This window comes from Chionomys nivalis, chromosome 2, assembly GCF_950005125.1.
Source record: "Chionomys nivalis chromosome 2, mChiNiv1.1, whole genome shotgun sequence".
Lineage (NCBI taxonomy): Eukaryota > Metazoa > Chordata > Mammalia > Rodentia > Cricetidae > Chionomys > Chionomys nivalis.
The window spans coordinates 76,142,526-76,152,817 of NC_080087.1; the positions used below are offsets into that span (position 1 = coordinate 76,142,526).

The 10,292-nt window shown below is 45.8% G+C and overlaps 1 protein-coding gene across 3 annotated transcripts; it reads right to left on the reverse strand.

The window, feature by feature from the left end:
- Window positions 1-1,603: 1,603 nt before the first annotated feature.
- Window positions 1,604-9,875, reverse strand: LOC130869369 (cytochrome P450 2A3-like). Of its 3 annotated transcripts, none has more exons than XM_057761394.1 (9): window positions 9,696-9,875; window positions 8,930-9,092; window positions 8,120-8,269; window positions 7,688-7,848; window positions 5,605-5,781; window positions 4,031-4,169; window positions 3,429-3,616; window positions 2,708-2,849; window positions 1,604-1,807 (listed from the first exon to the last, which is right to left on the reverse strand). In XM_057761394.1, the coding sequence occupies exons 1-9, from the start codon at window positions 9,873-9,875 to the stop codon at window positions 1,626-1,628; spliced, it is 1,482 nt and encodes a 493-aa protein (XP_057617377.1). In that variant the 3' UTR covers window positions 1,604-1,625. The 3 variants fall into 3 exon arrangements, with proteins under 3 accessions (XP_057617377.1, XP_057617376.1, XP_057617378.1); XM_057761393.1 differs by having other exon boundaries at window positions 4,031-4,172; XM_057761395.1 differs by lacking the exon at window positions 8,930-9,092 and having other exon boundaries at window positions 4,031-4,172; window positions 9,674-9,875.
- Window positions 9,876-10,292: the final 417 nt, after the last annotated feature.

Below are 10,292 nucleotides of genomic sequence, written 5' to 3' on the forward strand. Positions count from 1 at the left end.
CAAGTAGGACACAGTGCACCTTGTCTCTGTAAACTGTGCCATGACTTCATGAGTTCTAATGTTTTTTTCCAACATTACAGAGTTTATTAGTTTATTTCCTCCCTCCCTTTCAGACAAAGGCTTGCTATACACTGTCTCTTCCACTGAAGGTGTGTCTCATTGCTAAAACTGAACTAACCCCTCTCTTCTCTGTGTGTGTGTGTGTACATTTTTCTATGTACATGTAGGTGTGTGTGTGTGCACAAGTGTAGAACCCAAAAGACAGCACTGTATGTCTTCTTCAGTCTCTCTCTATTTGCTTTTTGAGACAGGACCTCTAATTTAACTAAGAATTCATGATCTGATTGGACTGGACTGCCTTCACCCCCCTCCCAGCATTAGGGTGACAAGCATGTGTCACCAGGCCTGACTTTTGATGGGTGCTGAGGATCCAAACTCAGGTCCTCGTGATTGCTTGGCAAACACTTTTCCAACTGAACCATCTTTTCCCACTCTCTTACTCTCTCTATCAGTCCCCCAGGAACCATCTGCAGCATGTACGATTGGAATTTGCACCAGGGAGGGCTTGCAATGCAGTTCCCATAGACACCATCTCAATGCCCTGATTCCCCCATTTTCTCATGGGTCTGCCTGATGCTGACATCCTAAGAATAAGAAAGGAGGTGCAGCTGATGTATCCACCGACATCGAGACTGTGCATTGCTCAGCTGTCCACTCATCAGAATTATACTAGTGCCACTGGAGCACATGCTTCTAAAACTCTTTACTGGCTCTGATCCCAGGTTGGTAAGCAAACATTCGGCCTTTGGAAACTAACTCGTGGCAGAAGATGTGGTCGTGTGCATCCCTGCCATGTGCACTTACACACATTCATGAATCAGCACACATTCATGTCAGTGTGTTGACCCTAAGTTTTCCTGACTATCTCTGAAAATGTCTTTCTCCACCAAGGACCTCATTAATAGGCCCAATTCCAGTTCTCCTGATGGATTCTTAATCAAACAGAATGAGTTTAACCAACAAGCCTTGAGTGATGATGCCCTGGTAATCAGTTCTACAAAAGTAGATTAAAGTGTGGATGAGTTGATGGTGAAACCAGGTTGGCAGCCCACCCCAAGCTCTGAAATACCTATGGGCAGTATGATGTGGTAATATACTGAGCTCTTGTTGTTTTATCTGACATGTGGTGGTATTTGAAAATCTTCCCAAGGCCAATGCACACTGGCCTTCATTCAAGTAGTACTGAGCTCTTAGAATTGTTGAGACTTCAGTAAACTTAGACTAAGCAAACATTATAAGGTCAAGAATGTGCCTCAATAGTAAAACAGACATGAATTCTCTTCCCTTCCCATGCTTTTGTGAGTGTTGAGATCACAATACTCTTTAGCATAAACTTGACAAAGAATACTTAAGTATGTAATGTTAATTATTATTATCATTATTATTATTATTGCTTGCAACATAGTATAAATTTCCCCTTTCTCCAGCCCTATCTTTGAAATGACAGTCTATCTTCAGCAAGTTTGTCATATCCTCTCTCTATCATGTCCCTCTGATTCATTCTAAATCCCAACCCCCTACTAGCCTGGTCTCCATCTTTCCCTTTACCCCTATACAGCGCTGGCTCAACGGGACAAGAAACTCATGGTGTAGTTTGGTGGGATAGTGGCAAAGCCCACGAGCCTAGGGGACACATCGATATCCTGGGGTGCCTGTGGGGATCTGAAGGAGAAATTCTGCAGGATGCTTGTGAGGAAAAGAAAAAGCTCCATTCTAGCCAGTCCTTCTCCGAAGCAGTACCGTTTTCCTAAACAGAAAAAACAGGAAGGGTAAAGCTTTTTTTTTTTTTTTTTTTTTTTTTTTTTTCTAGACAGGGTTTCTCCGTAGCTTTTGTTTCCTGTCCTGGAACTAGATCTTGTAGACCAGTCTGGCCTCGAACTTACAGAGATCCACCTGCCTCTGCCTCCCAAGTGCTGGGATTAAAGGCCTGTGCCACCACTGCCCGGCTGTGAAGCCAGTTCTTAATGTCATCCTTATAGCAAATCCCTATTCTGTATTCTCCATATGAGGAAGGGCTGAGACTTTGAAAGGAGGCTCTAATCTCTGAGCCTCAGTTTCCTTTGTACTTGTGGTGAGTTGATCCTCACCAGGCTGTGACAATGAGAAATGTGAATTTCCTTCTCTACAGAGGCGCTTTCCAGTATGGATGCCATGTAGCAACACCTGTCCTTCCTTCCTCCATCCTCCTTTCCTTCTTTCCTCCCTTTATTTCTTTCTTTCTCTCTTTTTTTCTTCCTGTTTATTGATTTTTTGAAACAGGTTTCTCTGTGTAACTGCCCTGGTTGTCCTACAACTCCCTCTGTAGACCAGGCAACCCTTGAGCTCACTAAGTTCCTCCAGTCTCTGCCTCCAGAGTGCTGGGATTAAAGATGACTGCCACCACAGGCAGCTGCCACATCTCTCTAAGAACTGGTTGTGTGACCTGAGAGAGACCTCTGATTTAGTTTGAGACTTCATTTCCCCTAATCTATCTCTACAGTTTGACCATCACTTCTCCAGGGTTCAGGTACATAAGGCTTGGGAAGTATGGTAGTTTCACTGGCTGGCTGAGGGTTTGATCCAACAGAATCTTCCAAGATGGAGCTATAGAGATGAGGTATCTCTGTTGGTGTGAGCAGTGGCCTGGCACTAGACAGTGATCTCTTACCTATGGAAAAGGGTACAAATGCATCACTCTTCTTAAATTGCCCCTTGTCATCCAGGAAGTGATTTGGGTTGAAGTCTTTGGGGTTGGAGAAGAACTTGGGGTCCTTCAGCACAGAGCCCAGCATTGGAAACACTTCAGTGCCCTGTTGAAGAGGAAGGTTTGTTTGATAAGATAGATTTGGATGAGTGTCCTGTTGGCCCATAGGGGTGACATAAATATAATATATGGGAAATGAGGGGGCTTTGAGGAAGGGGCTATGAGGAATGTGAGGTCATTATCCTTGAGACAGGAGATGTGGGTCTCATGTTATAGGACACAGGATGAATGGCTGACATGGGGTCTGTGGTCTGTGGTGGGAGGTTGAAGGATATGTGCTTCATGTCTCTCAAGTCAACAACTGAAAGGTATTAGATTTATGTATTCCTAAACAGGATACATGGCACACATGTATCTCCTGTCTCTAATAGATCTAGGTAAATTTGAGTTTATGTCTTGAGATTTGATGATTGAGAGGCATGGAGTTGAAACTTCTGGTTCAGAAATTCTCGGGGGAGACCCAAGATATAGGAGATTCTACATAAAGGCTGGAGGGATGTGGTAGCAAAGAAAGAAAACCTGTAACTGATAGAGTTAGAGAGGGTTAGGTGGTTTCTAACGAGGAAGAGGGCCTGCAGGGCCATGAAGAAGGCTGGAGATTACAATAGGGTAGGTAAGTCAGCACCTTGGGGATGAGGAAGTCCCGGAACTTGGTGTCCTTGGTGACCCTGCGAGCAAGCCCCATAGGGATCATGTCTCCAAATCTCTGGATCTCATGGATGACAGCCTCTGTGTAGGGCATCTTCAAGTGGTCCTCATATTTGGGCTGCCGGTTCTTGCCAATCACCCTGTCAATCTCCTCTTGGACTTTGGCTGAGAAGAAGAGGCATATGTTTAGGATCCAAGAACCTTACCCTAAGAATGATAATACAAAAGTGTAGAAATGGATGGAGGCTATTAAGGAGTGTATGACATCATCAATCATTTTCAGTACATGCAAGTCATAGGCATTGTTGGAGGAGGTTCATATTAACTGGATCATATCAGAACCCGTGAATTGTGAGAAATGAGATTTAGGCAGGGTTTTGGGGACAGAGAAGTGAGTCCTTTGAGATTCAGTTGATCAACACATCAGTTGATTCAACAACTAGAGGCTAGTGCCCACCAGTTCTCTGTCTGTCTCTGCAGAGAAGGGAGTAGCAATCGAAGAGTCCAGTTTCTTGAGAGATGTTGGGGCTGATCAGAGAAGCATGTTTAGAATCTATATCACTCCCCTTGCAGCCTTACCCTGTACATCTGGGTGCTTCATGAGCAACAGAAAGCCATAGCGAAGGGTGGTGCTGACAGTCTCTGTACCAGCAAAGAAGAGGTTCAGTGTAGTTAGCACTAAGTTCTTCATATAGAACTCTGTATTGGGGTTCTTCTTCTCCTGCAGGGAGGGAAGAATTCAAGTCCAACCCACTCCTTATGCTCTTTGTGCCCTTCTGTTTTACCCTCTTTTCCTGTTCTAAGTCACTTCTGTTTGACCCAGACCTAAGGTGAGAGGAGGGATTATGATGATGACAGCTTCTCTTCACATTCTAGAGCTTTGGAAATGATCCAGTGCCCTAATCCAGTGCTCTTCTCTAATTCATGACTTATTTGATTATCTGATCTTTAATGTCTAATTTAATTGTCAGTTTTTATTTAATGTGCATTGGTGTTTTCCAAGGGTGTTGTGTTCCCTGAAACTGTAGTTACAGATAGCTGTGAACTGCCATGTAGGTGCTGGGAATTGAACCCAGGTCCTATGGAAGAGCAGCCAGTGCTCACAACACTGACCCACCTCTCCAGCCCTCAGACAATGAGTTTTAGCAATGGGATCCTATTTCTTTTTTTCTTTTTTCTTTCTTTTCTTTTTTTTTTTTTTTTTTTTGGTTTTTTGAGACAGGGTTTCTCTGTGGTTTTGGAGCCTATCCTGGAACTAGCTCTTGTAGACCAGGCTGGTCTCGAACTCACAGAGATCCGCCTGCCTCTGCCTCCCAAGTGCTGGGATTAAAGGCGTGTGCCACCACCGCCCGGCTTGGGATCCTATTTCTTAATTATAGTCTTTAATATTCTCTGAAAAAAAAAATCCACCCCTTGGCCCTTTGCACTTTAGAGTACAAGAAATTTCATCTTGGCCAGGCACCATACACTGGTACCTTGGCCCTTTGCACTTTAGAGTACATGAAATTTCATCTTGGCCAGGCACCACACACTGGTAATCCCAGCCTGCAGAAAGCATACCTAGAAAAACTGCCACAGGTTTGAGGCTATCCTGGCCTCCATAGCAAGTTTCAGGTCAGTCAGGTCTACATTAGCAAGATTCTGTCTCAAAACCAACAGTGACAAAATCTCCATATATGTTACAAACAGGTAGGGGGTCACAGTAAAGCTCAGGTCACACAGTTGTAAATGGCTATGAGCACAGGCAGAAACAAATGGCGTGTCATCTGAAAGTACCAGCCCGAGTCAGTGAGGTAGAATGCATGGCCTTCTTGCTGTGACATCAGGAGGTCACCTATTTTCACAGGGCTGCAGCCTTCTCATTTGCAGAATGGGAGTCGAAACTCAACCTTTTTCAAGAGTTGTGGGTACTAAATATGTGAATAAAACTAAGCCTTTAAAACAGTGCCTGGAACAGGGCAGCCTTGTACACTGGCTGATCTCTCAGCCTGTATGCCCTCCTGAGAACAAGGAGTTGTGGATAGAACAGTGATGTTGAATGAGGATTATAGCAAGGGGACCCATGAGTGGTCCTCAACTCCCTTGTCCCTGTCCCTGATTTCACCCTACTTGGCTTTGTTCCTCCCATCATGCTCCCTGGCTTCTGGGTTTACCTGCTGCATACGGATGAGGAAGGAGTCAATGAAGTCCCTTGGGGAATTGGGATCCAGGGTACTCTGGTTCTGTTCCACTTTCTTGGCTATGAAGTCCTCCAGCCCCTTCAGTTCCTTAAAGGCCTGTTGCTGTGGCCCTGGCAGGTGCTTCATCACTGAAGAGAACATCTCATAGAGCTGATGGTAGGAAAGGGATGAGAAACCAAAGAAGCTGTCACTAAACAAAACCCAACAGATATGGCATCTGTCTTAGGATGTGGGGTGTACACATCACCTGTCCAGAAGTGTAGACATTCAGGTGGGGTTGTGTGGCAACAGAATTCTTATAGTTTAAGTGTGAGGGCTGTTGTTCAAGGTTTTAAGTGAGATGGATTTGGAAACACATGCAGGTTTGGGGTGTTCAGATGAGACTGGGGTGGGAAGTATCCAGTTGTTGGGTAGGGGTTACCTATGTAGATGTTTAGGTGGTTGGTGACTTCAGCTAGGGACAGCTGTTCATATACTAATGAGGTTTGGATTGTTGAGTTCTAACAGACTTTCCAACATTCAATGAGTGCTGGATAGTCACAATAGATAAATTACTCAATCAACCTAAGTTTCCAAAAGCAGTGTAATGGAGAAGGAAAATGTGATCCATATATACGACTGAATTATTTTTCAGCCATTAAAAACAAAGTTATGGTATTTTCATCAAAGTGGGTCCACCTCAAGATAACTGTATTAAGCAAATTTAACCAGTTTTAGAGAAATAACTCATGAATTTTCTTTTCATTTGTGGTAGACATATATTAAATCATGTGTGCACATATCTATGCATATATGTGTACATGTGTATCACTTGGAAGTAAAAAAAAAACCTGTCTGAGGTAACAAAGAGGAGTAAAGGAGAATGAGGTATGAGAAAAAGGAAGGTAGAGGATATGGGGATGAATAGGCTCAATACACAATATATGCTTGTCCAAAAAAATATATAAAAAATAGGTATTCTGATAATCACATGTTCACCTGCATTGCTATTCAAACAGCTGCATGGAGGAACCCACTTAGATGTGTGAGTGAGCTGTGCTGGAGGACCCTTAACTGGGGTGTTTGAGGGACAGTCTGAAGAAATTTTGCTCAGAGATGCAGGGGTTTAGGTATTTCCATGGCTGAGTAAAGAGCTCATCTACATAGTTCAGTGGACTTGCTCCATATGTTTTGCAGATGGCACGTGATTTGAGTGACCTGAATTTTACAGCACCAGGCACTTGGAAACTGAAGAAAGCTAGTGTATTCAGAAGGCCTTCCTGTAGCAACCTTGGCTAGAGAATAAAATAAATTGTCATGGTAATGTGCCCCCCCCCCACTGCTTGCACCACGTGCGCGCCTCTCTCTCTCCCTCCTTCCCCTCTCTCTTCCTCCTGCCCTCCCCCTCTATCTTTCTCTCTCTCTGCCTTACTCCCTCTCTTTTTCCCTCCCTCTCTTCCCCCCCCCTTCTTGTTTTTCATTCTGTGATGGAGGAAGGTCATTGGTTAATTAATAAAGAAACTGCTTGGCCCTGATAGGTTAGAACATAGTGGGTGGAGTAAACAGAACAGAATGCTGGGAGGAGGAGGAAGTGAGGTAAGATGCCTCAGACAGAAGGCATGTCTGCTCCTCTCCAGGGCAGATGCAACGAAGCTCCGACCCAGGATGGATGTAGGCTAGAATCTTCCCGGTAAGCACACCTTGGGGTGCTACACACATTAATAGAAATGGGTAATCAAGATGTAAGAATTAGCCATTAAGAAGCTAGAGCTAATGGGCCAGGCAGTATTTAAATGAATACAATTTGTGTGTTGTTATTTCTGGGCATAAGCTAGCCAGGTGGCTGGGAACTGGGCTGTGGGAAGAGGCCCGCAGCTTCTACAACAATTCTGTGTGGACATGTCTGCTTGTACTGCTGGTTCTGATTTCAGGTGCAGCTGTAGAGGCTGTGTATTGACATAGGTTCAGGCACAATTGCCAGGCTACTTTGAAGGTACCTATTGGAAGGAGGTTGGCAGTTTTGGAGTAAGCTGGCAACTGTGGTCTTCGGCTAGTAAGACAAGGTGAAACAGGTTACCTGCCCAGTGGAGGTAGCTGTGAACTGGAAGCTTCCCAGCATCATCCTCAGCAGTGACAGGAACTCTTTGTCCTCATAATCAAAGCGGTCCCCGAAAACGATGGAGCTAATAACATTGGACACTGTTCTGCTCAGGTAGAATGTAGGGTCAATGAGAGCACCTGTAGGTAAGGAGGAAGATGAAGAGTGAGACATTGGAGCTTGAAAAAGGTTTCCATGATGGATACCATCAGATACTTTGTATTAGAGAATTCAAAATGAGCACTAGCTGCAGCGTGGAGTCCTCCAACTCCACCAAAGCCCAGACACCAGGTCCCACAGCAGGATCAGGGCTTTCTTCCCTAGCCTAGTTCCCATTCTGGATGTTGGTGCTGTTTTATCTAGGGTGTCTTCCCCTTGGTTGGTCCTGAGAACTTGCGGAACTTTGCTTACCATTTGTCTTCCGGAATGCCTCCAGGAGAAAGTCTGCCTCCTCTTGGATGCGCTCTTCTATGCCACGCTTGCCCACACCGAAGTCCCTCAGCGTGACAATAGAGAAGCGCCTTAGCTGCTTGGCACGCTCCCCGTTGCTGAGAACCACGCCTGAGAAGGAGAGTGAGGGGCAGGAAGAGGTCAGAGAAGAGGGATGTGGCTGACTACTGACCACCCTTGGTCTGTTCCCCAAAAGCAAGTTAGAGAACAGAAGAAAGAAGGAGACAGAGGAGGACAGATGCCAGAGGCACAGAGACAGAGGAACAGGGCACAGGCGAGAGAAGGGAGATTGGAGAGATCTGGGTGTGGATACAGTTGTGAAAGAGTTATAATTGAGCTAGGGGAGAGAGGGACAAAGAGAGTCTGGGAAGAAACGAGATTTCTGCCATGATATTGGGCTTGGAAACAGATTTCTGTAATGCCCTGACAGTGGAGGAAGAAATCAGAATCAAAAAGAGAGACAGCATCCTGGGCAATCACAGAAACTATTAATAATGGGATAGGGTGGGGAAAATCCCTGGAGCGTGTTAGAAGCACAGGATCCAGATAGAAAATTCCAAGATGCAAGACAAGGCATGGCTAGTGTGTGTAGTGAGGCAGGGGGCTCAGGAGACAGAGGCAGAGAAAGACAGGAAGATTAGGAAGCAATGGGTCCAGTACCCGACAGAGCAGGAGGCAGGGATGTGGATGGAAGAGTCAGGGAGAAACCTGGGAAAACTGATGCCTTCCAATTGTTCCCTGCCACATTCCCCTGCATATTGTCCCCCTTACCATAGCCTTTGAAGAGCCAGTCAAAGGTGGCCTGCTCACCACGCCCACTGAATTCCTCAGCTTGGTCCACCAGAGCCTCCTTGACTGCTTCCTGTCCACATAGTACCACAATTCGACGAGGCCCCAGGTGGATGGTGAATACGGGACCGTAGCGTTCACTGATCTGATGGAGAAGTATGAGCAAAGTTAGAGGAAAGAGGTCACACCTTGACAACAGGTCTGGGATTCATTTCTCTGGAGTTCTAACGGCTATCAGACGGGTTGCCCCAAGATGTGGTCTCACATGCCTGGGAGTTGGTTGCTGGCTCTTCACAATTCCCCCAGACTAAAATTGTACATCTGCTCTGTGTTCAGCTGAAAGTAGTTCCCGATGAAGGGCAGTGGGGTGGGTCCAGACTAAAATTACAATGTCCCTCTCTCCCCTAGCTCAATTATAACTCTTTCACAACTGTATCCACCCCCATATCTCTCCAATTTCCCTTCTCTCACCTGTGCCCTGTTCCTCTGTCTCTGTGCCTCTGGCATCTGTCCTCCTCTGTCTCCTTCTTTCTTCTGTATCCACCCCCATATCTCTCCAATTTCCCTTCTCTCGCCTGTGCCCTGTTCCTCTGTCTCTGTGCCTTTGGCATCTGTCCTCCTCTGTCTCCTTCTTTCTTCTGTTCTCTAACTCGCTTTTGGGGAACAGTCAATACCCTACTACAAAGCCTCTATAAAAACTGGGCATCCTCCGTGCCCCCATTCTACCCTTTGCCCTGCGCAGTGGCACCTTCATGAGGGAGTTGTACATCTGCTCTGTGTTCAGCTGAAAGTAGTTCCCGATGAAGGGCAGTGGGGTGGGTCCTGGAGGCAGCTTCCCTGAAAATTTCCTCTGCTTCCAGACAGACATGAAGACCAGGACGATGAGGAAGGCCAGCACAGTCACCAGGAGCAGTCCCGAGGTCAGCATGGTGGCAATGAGGGTGACAGACAGATGGTGATGGCTGCAGTAGATAGCTTTTATACATCCTGTGGTGAAAGGTGGCCTTTGGCCTTGATTTCGCAACTGTTTTATTTCACCTCAGACTACCACCCCCTATCATGCAGCTAGTTTGAGACACAGCCAACAATCAAGGAGGAGGAGTCCCCATGAGGGATTAACAGGGAGTGGACTCAACTTGTGACATCTGAGGAGGTAGTACTCCAGGGCTCTGTGTTACAGAGGAAAGGGACAGTAAACAGAAGCCATAACTGAATCCTTCATGACATTTGTATTGGAGACCCTTCTGAGCTCTGCGTGTGGGTTCTCCTTGGAAGGTACCAAAATGATGTGATATTAGGGTCTTATTGGCTTGAAACAGGATGAATGGCTGTGAATCTGGAAGTT